The 17,617-nt window shown below is 40.9% G+C and overlaps 1 protein-coding gene across 2 annotated transcripts; it reads right to left on the minus strand.

Annotated features, from left to right (window-relative positions):
• Positions 1–747: 747 nt before the first annotated feature.
• kcnj10a (potassium inwardly rectifying channel subfamily J member 10a) lies at positions 748–13,795 on the minus strand. 2 transcript variants are annotated; one of them, XM_034106531.2, is made up of 6 exons: positions 13,189–13,795; positions 7,301–7,687; positions 6,539–6,750; positions 6,048–6,179; positions 5,485–5,662; positions 748–2,846 (listed from the first exon to the last, which is right to left on the minus strand). In XM_034106531.2, the coding sequence occupies exons 2-6, from the start codon at positions 7,677–7,679 to the stop codon at positions 2,437–2,439; spliced, it is 1,311 nt and encodes a 436-aa protein (XP_033962422.1). In that variant the 5' UTR covers positions 7,680–7,687; positions 13,189–13,795; the 3' UTR covers positions 748–2,436. The 2 variants fall into 2 exon arrangements, with proteins under 2 accessions (XP_033962422.1, XP_033962423.1); XM_034106532.2 differs by lacking the exon at positions 13,189–13,795 and adding an exon at positions 12,139–12,241.
• Between the last annotated feature and the right edge of the window lie 3,822 nt (positions 13,796–17,617).

Raw genomic sequence — 17,617 nt, forward strand, 5'->3', positions numbered from 1 at the left:
ATTGCAATGGGTTTTAATGGAGACATGTTGAAAGTTGTTGTCACTTCATGCCCTCAAGAGGCATTTTGTTTAATTATTTTTTGCTTAATTTGTTTTTATCTTTCAAGCTACGAGATGTTTTCCTACGTTTGTCATGCAAAATGATGTTTCAGGAATGTAAGGTTTGGGAATTATGGCAGGTTTAAAAGAAAATATGAAGGCAAAATTAAATCTGTCCTCCACTCTAGCTGTGACATCACGCACTCTAAAATCTGAAAAAGGCCTCTTTACCAAGGTCTGAACAATGTTTAATATCTCTAAAAGTAAGAATCAGATTTAAAAGTTGTGTTACACGAATAATTTCGGAAAGATGTGTAACATTTTAAAGTTGGAATGAGGTTTCTGAGTGAAAGTATGAAGGAGCAGTTAGCAGTTGAAGAAGGAGCAGTTAGTAGTTGAAGTTGCATGAAGATTGTTGAAGTCTGAAGAGTTTCTCCATTGACTTCCATGTTAAAATATGTGATGAATTATGGGATGTATCTCTGGAATTATGAAAGTTATGAATGATAAAGGTAATAGCCATCGATTCCCGACCGAGCTGAACGTTTTGATGTTTGAACGGAGTTTCTGCGATGTTCAATGTGGGAGAAGAAGAGGCGCAAAATAACCCGGCGGAATAATAAAGAATTGCGTGCGTAGCATAACAGATAGTGGGAATGCTGTGTCAACATTCCCACTAAATAATTAAAAGCACACGCATACAATAGACATGTTGTAAATAATACATTTATTAAAACAGCCACTTAAAAGTGCTTACTCAAAAAGTTAGACCAATGTGAGTGATCCATATACAGTGTACACAGAAGGCTTTACAGTATAAACAAATACAACCAGCCTCACCAGACATTGATACTGAAATATTTTCAGTGATTTTGAATATTTTCCATTGGGCTTGTCTGGAGCAGCAGATGTTTACATTTGAATAGTGGCTCTTCATTTCTACCAAGAGGAAACATTTAAAACAAAACCTCAGTTTTATAATATATCATTTAAGAATATCATATTTTTTTAAGAATAGAAACTATTTTGTTGCAATTTACGTTCTTGTAAAACATTTCTAATGCTCCTCATTCCTTTAGTTAAAAAAATACTTTTTATTCACTAAGGATTTTATTTTCCCTTTAACAAGAACCATAAGTTGATTACATTTTGATGCATCTATCGCCATTTCCATGTACAGTAAAAAGATAGGCATGATATTTTCCTTCAAATATATGAACTTATCTAATAAAAAAAAATCAGTTGATTAGACACTCATTGGCTGGAAAAAAACGACAGCAGTAAAAAGGTGGGCGCAGTGCGGCCTACTTTACGGAAATAACTTTCTGCATTGATAAAATGGTAAATGTGGAGTTGTCTATCAAATTTTAGAATGTATAAAAGTAGTTGTATACACTGTACAGAGGTACATCAACTCATACTGTACAAAACATTCAAGACAAATAAGTTCATACAACCAAAAACGCATACTCACACTTACATTCCCCAATCATAACACAAGATGTAATCATTTATTACAGTGCATTAAGTATCAGTTAGTTCAGTTATTCCGTTGCCACTTTTTTTTCAAGTTAAAGTGCTTTTAGTAGTATTACTAAACATATTAACCCCAATAAACAAGACAAATATATTCTCATCAAAAAGCACAATATTTTCAGGTGCAACAAAACGATGTTAGAAACTATTGGGTACATAAAATATGATACATTCCTTTAAAATAATTTGCCAAATATATAACATGGTTCCAGTCCCTATCCTTTTGCAGGTATTTTGTTAATATAAAAAAGGGGGGAAACAGTACCGTGATTCAGAGATTAACATCCTTATCAGACGTTAAACTACACTAACAATTATTATAATCTTATCAGGTCAATGTGTCCGTTGTTGAATTATGATTTTCAGAAGAAATAGAAATTTGCTTTTTTCTGAAATCATGTTTACTTTTATAATTCATTCTTGGTTCAAGTAAGAGTAACACATTTCTAGACATTTCTCAAAATAAGTTGATTTCTATTGGAATCAGATTAAGTTATTTCTATAACCCTTAGGGCTACATTATAGACAGAAATGCCCTGGTAAGATGAAGGATTCTGCAGTGTTGGAGCATCCAGTATATCAAGTCTTTTCCAAAAAGTAACAATGAGTGTAGAAAATGTCTCTGTGGAGGACTTGTTGTGCTGCACATTTGTACATGTTGAATTTGTAACTTGCTCGGTGTTGTGTTGTCTACAGACCTGTGGTTACAGGTGTTTAATTCCCTTTGAAATGTGTGGGCGGTTTTGTGCAGAAGATGTTTCGATGTCACAGTGTGAGCAGCTGGTTGTTTTCTTCCTGTGTCAACTTTATTTATCTCAGTTTCACATCAACCTCCTATAACCACTTCCTGTCTCTCTTCCCTCACACATTACTAATTCGAACACTATGTGGGCTGCTATCTCGGATGCGCCCTCTCTCTCTCCCTTTCTCTTCCCCCCTGTAGTTCTCTTCCAGTCGCATCTTCTCCTGGTCTGTCCCTGCCTCCTTGCTGCCGTGGCGACGGGTCACCTGTGAGGGCGGGCTCGGTGGCAAGGCCTGCTTAAAGAGAGGTGGGGTTTTGGTTTTGGCAACTTTGTCAAAAAAGCCGAAATCGGCCACGTATTTCCCTGAGGGAGACAAGGAGACGACTGGGGGAAACTCGTAGCCCCAGAGGATCTCATCTGGAAGGTAGGATGTTCGAACCTGGCAGGTAGCGGAGGTCGGCTCAACGGTGGCGCTCAAGATCACCAGCAGCTCAAAATCAGCCAGGTCAGGGTCTGTCCAGCCACCACCTGGAGGACAGAGGACACCGAAGGGTTAACAACAACAACAACAAAAAACATTATAAATCAAGCCATGTTCTAAAATCAATTGTAATGCATTTTTGTTTCTTGCGACTTGGGGGCAGCATACAGTATCAAGATGAAAACACAACATTGCGCACTAAATTATGAAAGTAGTTATTGCTAACATGTAAGCAAACAGTTGCTCTAGAGTCTTGTCCAACCAAGTAACAAATGTGGGTCCATCATTCACTCTCCTTTTATGCACCCGCATGGCCTCACATTTTCAAACATAAAAACGTCTCATTTACTCACTGATTCAAAAAACACAGGGCTTGAACACATCACACACAAACACTTTTCTTTTCACAGTACTAATTTCTGAAATTTGAACACACATTCAAAGAAAAAAGCCGTCACATGTTGGATATATTCCCATCATTAATGTTTAATATATCTTCACAACACAACGCAGAATGTGCTTGTCATTCATCGACACACAATCCAAATAACACAAAGGACACACTTGAAGACATGTGCACTCAACCAAACACACACCTGCATCAACAGGCCTCACTCAGAATGCAGACTCTGTCATCTGTCTAAACAGTCCTTACCCTAACCCGGACCCAGTACCGCTCCCACCACGGCAAAAACACAACGTTTCGCAACTGCTTGTACTCACTATGGTAAACTTGGTTGGGGGATTATCTTTATTGGCCTATGTTGGGTGGAGCTAAGGGTTCCATCTGTATTTATGTAGTGATCTCCCAAGCAGCATGGCTAGGAATGCTATTGCTGTGTATGTTGCCATGAAATCAGACTTAGAGCAGATTTAGAGCAATAAGAATTGTAAACAGAGCTGATAATCGTGAACAATCCCATGTACTATTCATACACTCATGTTCTACAATTTAGAGATTTCGGTGGACTTTAAAACCCTATAATATTTGAAGTAAAATATTAGATCCTTGTATCTAGAGGTTGTTCCATATTACAGTGAGACATGATGAAATAAGCCTCTGTGATGTGAATTATGCTAAAAAGCTAACTGTTAACATGCTACCTGTTAAAGTAAGATAAGGAACGTTATAGCTGCTAAACATCAGCATGTTCGCATTCCCAGCGTTAGCATTTAGCAATATAAGAACCTTTCATCTACCAAAGTCAAGTTTTTTTTATTTCTCAGCTCGACAGGAAATTCAAAAGTATTTGATTGAGTCATCGAGGTAGTTTCCCACAGTTGGCACACACTTACATTTTCTATCTGTATGTTATGAGGAATGTAGTGATATTCTAGCTCAGTGGTTTGGACAGCATTGAAGCCTCTCCTGTAGAACATCTCCACAGTGTCCTGCCCTTCTTATTCAGGGACTCAAAGTCACATAATGCCAACACGATTCACACACTGCTGCACTAGAAAACAGTTTCCATCAGAGCAGTTCCAAACCCCTAAATTAAGTACATGTGGATAACATAAAGCAAGCTCTGCAGGGACCTCTCAAGCTCTGTTCAAAGACCCATGAAGTACAGAAGTGTGCTCAGTCATGTGTACTATCATGAATGTATGTCCAACAACTAGAGCAATCCAAGCATCCATCCATGATCCATCTATACGGAGCGCATCGCAGGTCACACTGGGACAGAGGTTATGTCTTTGGGTGTAAATGCTAACTCACACATTTCTTACATTCTCACACACACTGAAACAAATGTACAATCTGGTACTTGAAAGTGGAACTATGATTAAAGTCTGTGTTATTTTGTATACATACATTACAGCCTATTTGGTTCTTAAAGTCAAAGGCAGTTTAATATGGTCCTTTGCATCAAAAACTGTTACAGTAGGCCCTTAGAAGAGGCATTACTGTAGTGCTATAAACAGTATAATGTGTGCAGTAATCTAATCCCTTTAATATGGCTACATTCAAATAACTGCTGAAGGGGAGGAAATGATGACTGAAAGAAAACGGGCAGAGATGAACGTTGAAGTTAAAGGGAAACAGCAGTAAGGGATAGTAATTGGTAAATTACAATAATATCAGAAAGTGTGTCAAGTGAGGCCATGGAAAGCCGTCTACAGTAAATGAGTAGTCTGAGTGTAAATAGCTCCACGATCAGAGTCCGCCAATACTGATACCTTTCTGGTTTCCAGGGCTGAGAGCTCTTTGCTGCTGTAAGTGGATCTGTGCAGGTTTTCGTGTCAGCACCCCGGACTGTACAGCATTGTGCTCTAATGAGGGGTGTCTCTGCCGATCTCTCTCACACACATTCCAGCCAAAGAAACCCTCTCCTCTAGTGCCAACCCGGCCCAACTCTAGACGGATGCAGCCAAGCACGCAGCACATGACCGTAAATACCAATACACCTACATACATATACATGTCGATTGTACGTACAGTTATTCGCGTTGGTTTCAAATTAGGATATCGAGCAAGTCCTAGAACATATTACAACTTTTTACACCAGATGATTGTTGGAAGTGAATTGTTTATGTAATTTCCACATAAGGCATGAAATGATACAGAACACATGAATCAAATTCAACATAGTAAGTGCCCGAACAAAGAGATATAAGTACAGTGAACTACAGATATTCTAGTTTGCTTTGTTGGCTTAAAATGTTGACATAAGAGCCATGACCTACCTTTGGCTGCCCAGGCCCTTAGGGGGCTGTTGTCGTCGATGATGTGGTAGTAAGTCAGGGGGATGATGAGGAAGGGGCTGTCACTGGACGTGTCCACCTGGAAAGGTACGTTCCGCTGATCCAGCCGCACCGTCTCGCCCTCCTTAGTTAGCGACGTCTGAAGAAGCTTTCCCGTCACCTGGGAGCCAAGATGGAGTCAGTAAATGTAGCCAAGAGTTTGCAGAAGGCCTCCTGTAACCAAAAGGCCCTAGGTTTAATACCTGCAATGGCCAACTGCATGGCATGGCATTACCCGACATGTCCATTGCTGATCGTCATAAACTAGTCATAAAGCTTCTGTCAAGCCAGCGCTATACATACAAGAGATAATGGGTCTCATAATAATATTTTCCTTCCTTCTTCCTTCACTGGCTTTTAATTGTGATTGTTTGTCAGTGTCACAGGGTTAATTTCCATCTTGGCATGAGGTGATATCAAAGGTAAAGCTCATACACAGGCAGAGCATCATATGCATCAAAAAACTGTTTGTATTTAGTCATGATACTTAAAAGCAACGTGCATACCTGGCATCCTAACAAAAGGCTTTTGCGCATGTTGGCCACTCTGATCATGAGGCAGGGGTGACCCTCGTGATTTGCCACAACGGCGTGTTGACTAAACTTCACCGTCTCACCTCTTTTCTTGGGGCGAGCAACCTACAACATAAGGGAAAAGGAGAAGAAGAAAAGGCAATCCCTGTCACTACAAACGCTTCACATACAACGTTCAGCAATCATCTACTTATCTAATAAGTTGTTTAACTACAGGGGAAGAGTTAACTGTTTAGATAACCTTGCTGTTAAAAGATAGGAGGTAATAATCAACATGTTCTGTATGCTTTCTGTGCTGACACAAAGTCGGCAAAGGAAGGACAATCATATCAGAGTAATATAGAGGGGGTTTGAAGAATGAGCAATAAACTGCATCATCCCAAAGACCACTATGCAATAGATATAACGGAAGAGCCTATGAGATGTTTTTGGTGAAATTAACCTCAGAAACTACATTTGAATACCTTGGCAAGGAAAGTGCCGGTGATGAAGATCTCCATCACCATGGTAATGACCAGCTGACAGATGAGCAGGATAATGGCGCCAGGACACTCCTCGGTGATGCACCGGAAACCGTAGCCAATTGTGGTCTGAGACTCGAGAGAGAAGAGGAAGGCTCCTGTAAGGGTCTTCACCTCCATTACACATGGAGTATGGTTGGAGGGGGGGTCAAACTCTGGAGGGTGGGAGGAAGAACACAAGACCTTGGGTTTAGGGGTGTAAACAAATGATCAAGGAATGTTTTGTTCCCTCTACCAGTGTTTTGCCGGATCTTTCCCATGCTCTTTCTTCAACTGTTTGACTCTGTTTCTTTCTTCAATATTAACTCAATTATAAAAAACAGTACTTGCACTTCATAGGTCTTTTCTACATGAAGCAAGAGTACACGGATAAAGCCTTTCTTTATTGAAGACGATGTGGTCAAAAGGACAACCAGTGAGATGTTTATAAGACTGCAATGTATCTTTCGGCAGCTGATAATGTTGCTGATCATTGCATACAACTCATATCCTGCATGAGATACTAATGTGTGGGTCAGGTGAACACCAAAGTACGATTGGTCTTCAGGGAAGGACAAGAGCATCGGTACCACATTTCAAGACAGTTCACCATAAATGTCCATTACACTGTGGCACAAGAGGAAAAACCATGGGTATCTCCAAAGTCATTAAACTACATTTCCTATACTTTTCTTCTCTCCTCTGTCCTTCCTCCTTGCTCCTTACCAAGTAGATCTCCATGTATCAATGCCACCAGGTACCAAAGCACTCCAAACACGAACCAGGTCCCAGCAAAGGTGGCAGAGAAGAGGAAGAACTTGTAGCGCCATTGCATGTCCAGAAAAGTCGTCCAGAGATCACGAAGGTACAGCGCCCCACGCCCGCTTACATGCTCGATTCGTACATTGCTTCGCCCGTCTTTTGAGAGGACGCGGCGCCTTCTTCGCAGAGCATTGGGCCCTCCAGCATCAGTTGCTCCTGCACCAGCACCTCCGGGCCCCGTCGGGGAGCCCAGCAGGGGCTTAGTGATGTCAGTCTGTGTCTGGGAGTGGCATATTTTCTGAGGGGAGGAGCCTTCTGAGGAGGGAGGTGTGGCTGAGGTCATGGCTGGCGCTACAGGGAGTTGGACACAGAAAAAGGAGACAACAGGAGGTTAGGAGAATCAGAAGCTTGTGGATAAAGGGGCTATATATTGAAGAGGGGTGAGATTGTGAGAAAAAAAGGCATTACTCGTGTGAGCAGTGAAATTAAGTGAACAGCAGGTGAGTCCAAATGAAAAGGTGCAGGAAGTGTGAAAAAGAAGAAAAGATGGAAAATGTGATAGCCACTTAAATGAGAAAAATGACGACATGAAATGGGGATTATAAGAACATCAACTGGACAGTGTTCTGGCTATCCAAGGTGGTCCTTTTAAGCCCCCCACATCCTTTCATTAGAGGCAGCTGGGCCTGTCAAAATAAAAGCCCCCTTTCAGTGTGAAGGCACAGCTGCTCTTTCACATTAAAAGCTTGATAGTGCAGGCTCATTCACGTGTCGGTTGCGGAAGACTGCTACTGAATTGAGATGAGGAGAAACCAGTGACTGTTGTCCAACATTAAAAAGATTAAGAAAAATAAGTCTTTAGATTTGAATCAAGGACAGTTAGCTCTTCAGCTGGACCTCTTGTTGCTGAAAGCTGATTTTTATACTCTGCCTTTAGTGGAGACCTAAATTATGCAGAACGTGCAGCAGATGTGAAAGGCAGATGTGCAATACTTTGGAGACAGATCTAGCTTTTGAGAGGAAGTCAATGCTACAGTACAATGATACATACTTTATTAGTCTGCGCAGAGCAAGGACCTCAACTGCATCCAGCATCTTAATGATCAACTGGATTTGAGTGAAAAAAAGGGATGTGTTCGTTAACATTTGGGCTCACATTTGTTTGTTCATAATGGCTAATGTAGGCTAGTTGTATTCCCGTGAAACGACGCCATCACTCAATATGCAAGCTAAGTGCTGGTTGTCAATTGAATGCCTGTTCAACACTGGTCGTGTAATGTGATAGGATGGATCGGTATATAATTGTTGGCAGTATATCAGAAAGAGAAGTCCCTCGTCCCACCCCTGGGTGCCATGGACACTTATTGTCACTGTCTGGGTTTTTTCCTGTACAAACTTAACAGTTTTACTCTCATCTGGGTTGCAGTTAATCCACATCCTTCTTTCCTTCTCTCTTGCTCACACTCACTGTTTACTAAATGGCCCTTTTGTCTCAAACTGCCTCTGCTTTCCGGAGAAAATACAACGAACCAAAAACAAAACACAAACAAAAGCCTAAGAAACACGACAATCTGATACGCTCTGTCCTTTCCTGTCCTTTCTGACCCTTCTCTCTCCTCTCTCCATGCTGGAGCTCACACTGAGTGAATGAATAGAGATCTGTGTTGATGTCTGTGCTGTGAATACTAAAATGTGGAGGGGGAGAAAAAGGGAGGGAGGCGGGGTCAAGAAGAGGACCTTGTGATTGGCCGTGTCCATCTCCAGCTGAACTCTGAACCCTGCAGAGCGCCTGCCTACACATACAGTAAACACACACTTGTGTATTGAACGTAGAGACTTCTTAAGCACTTACAACACAATACAATACCATTGACTGTCCAAAGGAATGCTTGGTTTGCCAGGTCAAGACTGTACACACAGTAATACAGTAACTTGCAATACTAATATATCTGTAAAGTAGTATTCAACAATTTGTTGGCAGCACAACAACATGTAAACGGAATTATGTTATATATTATGTTATGCTGCTTTTAATTGAGCTGCCCATACTCACTACAGTATGCCTTTTTAGTCATGTATGCTGTACCTGCTGTGTATATTTATTTATTTATTTGATTTCATTACCTTTGCTTATTATGCCTGTTTTTAAATGCCTTTTTAATAATCTATTTAATGCTGTATTTGTTCTTAAATGTCTTTTGCTTTTAATCTGTAAAGCACTTTGAATCGCCACGTGCTGAAAAGTGCTATATAAATTGCCTTGCCTTGCATTATATCATTGTATTGTATTATTATTGTATTGTTATAACTTATACAGTTGTTTTGCAAACTTCTTCTTGCTAGTTTCTTCTTGCTAGGTCTAATTTTGACTCCCCGTTTACCTCTGTTTTGGTCTCTACCACCTAGAAGCTAAATGCTAAATACTATGTTTTGTACAATTATGCCCTTGTCCTTTATCCTTTACAGTCACCAGTTTTATCAAATGTACAAAGCAAGTTATATCAATATTAGTGATGCTAAAACAATATTTAGGGATTGTATCAGTTGTACAGACAGTAATACTGATGGATTTCCTCTCTTGTAAAATGATTTTTTTCTACATTCAAGGTCAGGATCTCTTCCTCTCCATCCGGCTCTCCATCCCTCTCCTTCCCTCTGTCCTGTGCGCACAAGAATCCTTTGTTTTCCAGGAGATGAAAGGGACAAAAGCCACCATTGAAAAATACGACTGTGTGAGCGAGTGAGTGAAAGAGAGAGCAAGTTAGACGGGGAGAGGAGAGCGGTACGGAGGGTTAAAGTGTGTGTGTGTGTGTGTGTGTGTGTGTGTGTGTGTGTGTGTGTGTGTGTGTGTGTGTGTGTGTGTGTGTGTGTGTGTGTGTGTGTGTGTGTGTGTGTGTGTGTGTGTGTGTGTGTGTGTGTGTGTGTGTGTGTGTGTGTGTGTGTGTGTGTGTGTGTGTGTGTGTGTGTGTGTGTGTGTGTGTGTGTGTGTGTGTGTGTGTGTGTGTGTGTGTGTGTGTGTGTGTGTGTGTGTGTTTGCAACCGTGTTTGATCGTGTGTGAGTATGCAGTGCTTGACATTGTGAGGGGGCAGAGATGGGGGGGAAGAAGAGAGAGAATAATTGGTTTTGAGGGGAGGATTGAGAGAGAATTGAGCATCGGGTGACAAAGGGGGTGAAAGAGGAAGAGGGAGGGAAATGGATGGTGAAGGAGCAAGAGGAAGGGGTATACTGTATAGAGCGAAGGTGGAGGAAACAGATCTGTGACAAAAGAGGGTCATTGGTATTCCAGAGGAGAGTAATCCCTTCCACTCGGTGCCCCTGTCCAGTGTCCACAGCCATAAAGAACCCCTAGCAGCCAGTACACTGCATTGAAAAGACTCAATACAACACAAACTGAATGGCAGTGACCACTGTCCACACCACAGCCGCCTCTCAACACAGGCCATGCCAAGAAGGCATCTACTCAGCCAACACAAGACGTTGAAACCACAAACCTACTGCAGCCAAACTGAACGCTGCACATCGAAATGCAAATGATCTGCTGTTGTGTCAATGTGTCTTTATATAACCATTGAATTATTTCAGACAATGTCATTAAGTAATAGCCTCTTCTTTAGCGCCGCTGTGTGTTAACCTTCTTTTAATTTGTTCTAAATCCTAGTCTGTCTCTTTACTTCCACGCGTTATTGTCAATAGTATAAAAGCCACGTAATACATTTGCATGTGCTAGGACAGGTGACGCAATATAAACACTAAAGTTCCCATAGGGAGGAGAGTTGGGGTCAACGTTGATTTACTTATTCCGTAACATCAACACTTCCTTAGTAACTTAAACCAAACCTTGTTCTTAAAGTGTACTTATTTGTTTTGTTACTTCCGTACTTAAAGGTGGGGTAGGTAAGTTTCAGAAACTGGCTCGAGATACACTTTTTGTTATATTCCATGGAATGCTCTTAACATCCCGATAGCAATGAATATCTGAAGTGCTTTGACAAAAAATCCATAACAAAATTTCATCTGTAGAAGCCGTAATACTGTAAAAAGTACAACCAATCCCGGCTAAACGGATTGGATGGCCTACCTGCCTGTCAGCCTTCCATCGGGGCACAAACTGATCTCGTGCCCTCATTGGTCATGTGCGCGTTCGTGTCTGTTGGAGGAGGGGCTCTGTGAGGAAGTGGCAGATTTTCTCCGGTTGTGTATTTTCAAATTCTAGCGATCTCGAGCCGGTTTCTCAAACTTACCTACCCCACCTTTAAGTAACGCCACTTCCATAGTTATTCTAACCTAAACAAAGATCTTAAGATTGACTTTGTTTTGTAACTTCTTTACTTACATAAAGTAGCATCACTACCGCCCGAACCACAATTATTTCCTAAACCTAACCAAGTTGTTTTTGTATGTACACTGCACTGGCACACTTACCAGGAGGATACATTGCTATAGTATCCATAGTTGCTGCTCTGATTGGTTCACACAGCCTCCTAAAAGGATTTCTCAAAGCCGACAGCCATCGCGTTCACCACAAATACGCTTATCTGATTAAAACAGACGATATTTTAAATAATCCTAAATTATTTGAGCACCAGAGTTTACACTGGACAGCCTTTAATTTAAGCTAAAACCTAAAAATCACTACATTTCGAAATACAAAGCTTTAAACACAACCAACAAAGTCAATACAGTTAGTCAATAGGTATTTCTGGTAATCTCCCCCCACTGCAACTTGAGCTAACATCTACAATCAGTGTATTTGTATCGTGGCCACTATCGAGTGTATATTCCATGTTAACAGATAGTTTACCTTCTTGTTCAATCAAACCACAGGAAGAAAATGGGACCAGTCGCCATGGTGATCTGACGTTTGTCTTAATGTGTCCAGCAGTCTTTTTCAAACTTCCAACTAAATCTTAACATCACTCGCCTCCACTTCCTCGGCCCACAATAGCCGAGGAGTTACGACATTGACCCAGATCAAACAATGGAGAGCAGCTGCCGGCCAATAGGCTGTAATTTAGGACCAACTTTTACCATCTTCTTCAGTCTGTAGTAGCCAAACGTCTGTCTCTCTGCTGTAAATCTGACCGGTCTACTACTGATGAGGTGCTGCTGAAGATTTCTCAATGAAAAGTTGTTTTGACTGAAGGTTTCCGAGCCAAGAGTTTCTGTTGCTTTGGAGTCAAAACACAATCACACCTGTTCCATCAACTATGTTTTGTACACGCTGCCAACATGTTCTGCTACTTTTGAGTACTGTAACTTCTAGTGCTCTGTATCGTGTTAATGCTGCAGAAGCTTACATGTTTTTCCTATGTTTTGCATCTTAATATTTACACTTAACTGCTACAGTATGAAGCATCTACATTCATCATTGGTAGGCATGCAAGACAGGTGCAGGATGTTGAGACTTAAGTTAGGTACACTTTTTACCACGTTGTTAACACTAAAGTATCTTTAACTAAAAACATTCTTGCAACCATTTCACGATTAACTTTTGTAAGATGTTCTGCTATTAATGCTCCTAATGTAATGACATAGACCCAGATGATATGCACCAGTCATACATAGTGGTACAGATTGTAAGTGGAACTTCCTCCATTGTTACTACTAATAGCCCTCCACACTGTAATGTTGCACCTGTTCATTCCCCACTCTGCAACCCTTATACGAGAACTATTAATGACATTTATACTCAAGAAAGATATCAAAGCTAAAATAAAAGTGTGCTCTGTAGAGATTTGTATTGGGTTGCATTTGAAGTCAAATAAAGAAGAAGAAAAAGCAGAAGATATAAAGAAGAAATGTAACAAAATAACAGAAAGAAAGACTGATTTTAAAATGTTTTGTCTCTTACCTTTCTGTTGACTTGTAACAGGAGTTCACTTGGACGACAGCTTCAGAAAATGAAGATGTATTTAATTTCACTGTCCGACGGACATGTGAAAAAGACAGACGGCATACAATTCAATCTGTCTGGAGGAAGATTGAAAGAAGCCGAGAAAGTTCACGGTTTTGAACGACACACACTTGTTGACAGCTCGAGCATGTTTTACATCACCTCTCACTTTGACATCACATTGTTTGTTTTCTTTTGCTGTCCCCTCTACGTTGTTGTCATCCTATAGTGAAAAATAAATAAATGGAAAAACTCCTAGAAAGACACATGAAATCAGAGTAGAGGCCTGGGTGAGGATTAACCCGCGGTCAGTCAGTGTCTCCCAGCACACTGGTACTGGCAGTACCGGTTCTGGCTCCCTGTTACTGGGTCATTATGTAATCAGATGAGCACAGTTTGCAGTTCCTGCTGCATGTGAAGCTGAGAGCGAGCCCAGTGTGTCCGGACTGAGAAACGTTAAAGTAGCTTGTGCTGTCCACTCCTCCAGGACCCCCCTGCACGCCTCTCTATATAAACCCAAAAGTATTCAGACAGCCGCTGTTTCACAACATTTTTAATTCATTAATTCAACTCTCCTCCCAGCTTCTCCTCCTACCCTCCCTCTCCGTGTCTCTCCCCGACTGTACTCTATAAATGGGCCTCTTTGTTACCAGGCCTCCTCCGCTGTTTCAGCCTTTGTCAACTTTCTCATGTAAATGTTTGATGGTTATAAGATACAAGCCTGGAAGTTGTTGCATTGAAACAGAGGTATTTACAAATCAAAGACGGGGGGGGAAACAGGGCCCTTGTGCACTTGGCTCTTTGCAGTTTTGCGTTGGCCAGCCTGCGTTGAATGGGTAATGACGGGGCATCTCTGTGAGGCTGTGCCATGTCCGCCTGCAATGAAGGGGCGAGTACATATGGTCCTGCTGTGAATGGACAGCACGGGATGACCACGATAAATTAATTCACTAAAGAAACTGAAACACTGGTCTTGTGAGGGAATTTGCACCTCTGGTGGAAAGGAAAAGTGCTATTAAGTACATTTATTAAAGTTTGGTACTTAGTTCCTTTTTATTTATTTGAGTATTTCTATTGTGGTGCACCTGCCACACAGATATAGGAAGTTCAATATCTATTTTAACATATAGGTTCGGTGTTGCCAGAAGTTGGAATGAAATATCTTTTAACATAAAAAAATATATATTTTTCTAAATAGAAAAAGGGAAACAAATATACTGGATATCATTGAATGTTTGATGTTAATGTTTTAAAATGTTCCTTACTTAAATCTTGAGTTTCCTCAAGTTTTAAAGGTTCCGCTAGAGCAGTGTTTCTCAAACTTTTTCATACCAAGGACCACTTAACCAATAAAAAAACACTCGCGGACCACCTAACTCCACAAATATCCAAAAACACATCGTTTTTTACAAATCGCCTGAAAATTGTACAAACAAGTGGCAATATGTGTGATGAAGGTGCTTATCTGGGCTATATAATGCAATCAAAAGTGAAACTTAAGCTCGTTCCATTGCGGAGATATTCCCGCGAGAGTGCGAAAAACTTAAATAAATGTATTTATTTCAAATGTGAAATGTTACCAATATGCTCACGGACCACTAGGGGGCGCTCACGGACCACCAGTGGTCCGCGGACCACACTTTGAGAAGCACTGCGCTAGAGTGATGATTTGATTATAGGCTACATTTACATTAGCTTTACTTAAATTGTAGTGTATAGACACCAATATAAGAACATATATTGTCTAATTCCTTATTGATTTAGTGTATGTCTCTATAGAAGCAGCCTAAATTAGGATTTTACTCCATTGAAAGTTAAAAGGGCAACATGTCAGCCCACAATTCAAAGCTTGCCTTTTAACTTTGTTTTGACCGGAGTTAAATTTATCGTATTTCCAGATGAGAATCCCAAGGTGGGGCGTAGACGCATGAATCAGAAAGTCGGAGGCACTGCACAATAAACCCGGCACTGCGCAATATTGGGCCCGACTGGATTCACACGCACATCAATCTGTGGGGCCCCTCCAACCTGCCAGCCGGTGTTGTTCCTCCTCAGCACCCTCTCCTGTCCTGCAGGGTTTGGGGGTCTGCATCCTTTGGGGCCCAGATTATACGAATGTGTTTACCTTCTGGGGGACTATTTTGTAAGGATTCAGGTCTTTCTAGGTCAGAGTCATCCTTGGTGGGGAGCTTCACCTGAAGTAATGAGAGAGCTAGTAAATAGGTTGATGAATGAAAATAAATACATCAAAATGTACCAGAGAGAGATTTAATGGAATAATTGACTGTGCTTATTTGGTCTATAATGACCTCAAATAACCTACTCAGTCAAACCAACATAAAACTTTTGCAAATAACTGCATTCAACCCGTTTCAAATTACATAAAATACAATTGTTACAAGAACACAACTGTCCTGTATGCTGTATTGTTGTCTCTGGTGTACTCCTCATTCTCCTCTTTATCCTATTTCTGAAAAAAGGCCTACTCTTGTTTCTTCACCATATTGTTTTTAAAAATGTACTTATACTTCTATAAACTAGGCAGGCCTACTTTCTAAACTAATGACACTGCCATCATCCTCAGCTTCGCACAGTGTTGTTTAGAGCACATGTTAGCTAGCTAAATTAAGATGGTTGCAATGCTAAACAACAACATTTCAGCATCAGCATGCTAACGTTAGCATTTAGCCTAATGTACCACTACGCTTTAGTAGCGCATTACATTACGAGTTCCGAGCTAACTATTTTTCCCAATTTTAAACCGATCTAATCACAATGGGCTTTTCTCACAGCAGATATTTTAACTTTTCTTAGGGGGACAAGCACAGGTGTTTTTAAAACCACTAACCAGTAGGCTATACTGTTCTTTTCCTTAAATCAAAGCAGCTAAATGTAGCCTAATTCGTGTGTCAAGTCAAAACTGCCTTTTGTGAAAAAAGCGTTTTAACCGCATCATTGATTGCCTTATGCTTTTCCAAACGATACACACGGCTGCATAAAATAATGTGAAAAGGCTCAAAGTTGCACGGTATCATAATTAACCTGCTTCATGCACGTGTGGAAGAATGTGAACTTGCAAAGCCAAAACAAGCCAAAACATTGCTCCACTGTTTTCAGACCGGCGAGAGTTTTAGGAAAACTGTGTCACAGAGGTCAGCGGTGACAGAGAGGCAGGCAAGAGAGGAGGAGGGAGAAGAAGAAGAAAGAGAAAGAGGCGAACGTGAGAGGACAGAATGAAAGGGAGGAAGGAAGGGAAGAAAGCTAAAGATGGAGGAGGAGAGAGGAGTTTGTTGAGCAAAGAGTATCAAAGAGGAGGTGTGGAGGAAGGAGGGAAAGCAACAAATGATGGTGTAAGGTTGACCGGTCGGAAGGCTCCGATCGCTTTTTCTGCTCGATCTTCCTTTTTCTCCACCCCTCTCTTTGTTGATCTGGCTCCTTGGCCCAGGATATGGTTTGTGTTTCCATCACATGGTGCCCTCCCCCTTTGTTTTTTTGTTTTTTTCACTTTCATTCACTACCGCAGAGTGAAAAAAATCTCTTCTTGCATGTACAGTAAAAAATTGTGTGAAAATGCGCACAGATAAATACCAACACCGCAAAGAAAAACACAGACACAGACTGAAAGACAGGAAGAAGAAAGGAGAAAAACAAGAGGAATATCGCTTACTTGTACCAACTTTACTTAGAATAAAATTGCATAATAATTTATTCTACTCAGTTTTGCAGAGTATAATGGCAGGTTACAAAACCATAATAAAACAACCTGATGCTTTAGAAACTCTTTGACAAGATATCTTCAAGCTTCTGCACGACGGAATCTCATAAAATAGCAAAAAAGACAATAAAAGTTTAGTGTAGTACATTTGACAAAGGCATGGTAGATATGTTCAGGATTAATCTCTCACTCCATCTAGTGGTTATCTGTCTCTCACACACACACACACACACACACACACACACACACACACACACACACACACACACACACACACACACACACACACACACACACACACACACACACACACACACACACACACACACACACACACACACACACACACACACACACACACACACACACACACCACTTCAGGGGACTTGACATTGACTTATATGCATTTCCTGGAGACTTATCCTAACCTTAACCATAACCAACACATGCATAACCCTAACCAAGTCTTCACCCTAAAATTAATGATTCCCCTTATGGGGACCCACACGTGACTGTGTAAACAGATGTAGGTCCCCGCAAGTATAGTAGACCACACACACACACACACACAAAACAATTTCTTGCTTGTTACTAAATGAAAGTCACATTTAAAATCAAACGATAGTACCGTCTATAACCACCTGCATTATCATATTGTTTAAGGACTAAACA

The sequence above is a fragment of the Pseudochaenichthys georgianus genome, chromosome 18, assembly GCF_902827115.2.
Source record: "Pseudochaenichthys georgianus chromosome 18, fPseGeo1.2, whole genome shotgun sequence".
Taxonomy (NCBI): Eukaryota; Metazoa; Chordata; class Actinopteri; order Perciformes; family Channichthyidae; genus Pseudochaenichthys; species Pseudochaenichthys georgianus.

What these genes read in the sequence shown, in the direction of transcription:
- kcnj10a (XM_034106531.2), bottom strand. Translation starts at nt 7,679, where the DNA reads ATGACCTCAGCCACACCTCCCTCCTCAGAAGGCTCCTCCCCTCAGAAA. An exon ending in GATACATGGAGATCTACTTG is followed by an intron (nt 6,751 to 7,300) that starts GTAAGGAGCAAG and finishes CCCACCCTCCAG; the next exon opens with AGTTTGACCCCCCCTCCAAC. An exon ending in CCGGCACTTTCCTTGCCAAG is followed by an intron (nt 6,180 to 6,538) that starts GTATTCAAATGT and finishes CTTATGTTGTAG; the next exon opens with GTTGCTCGCCCCAAGAAAAG.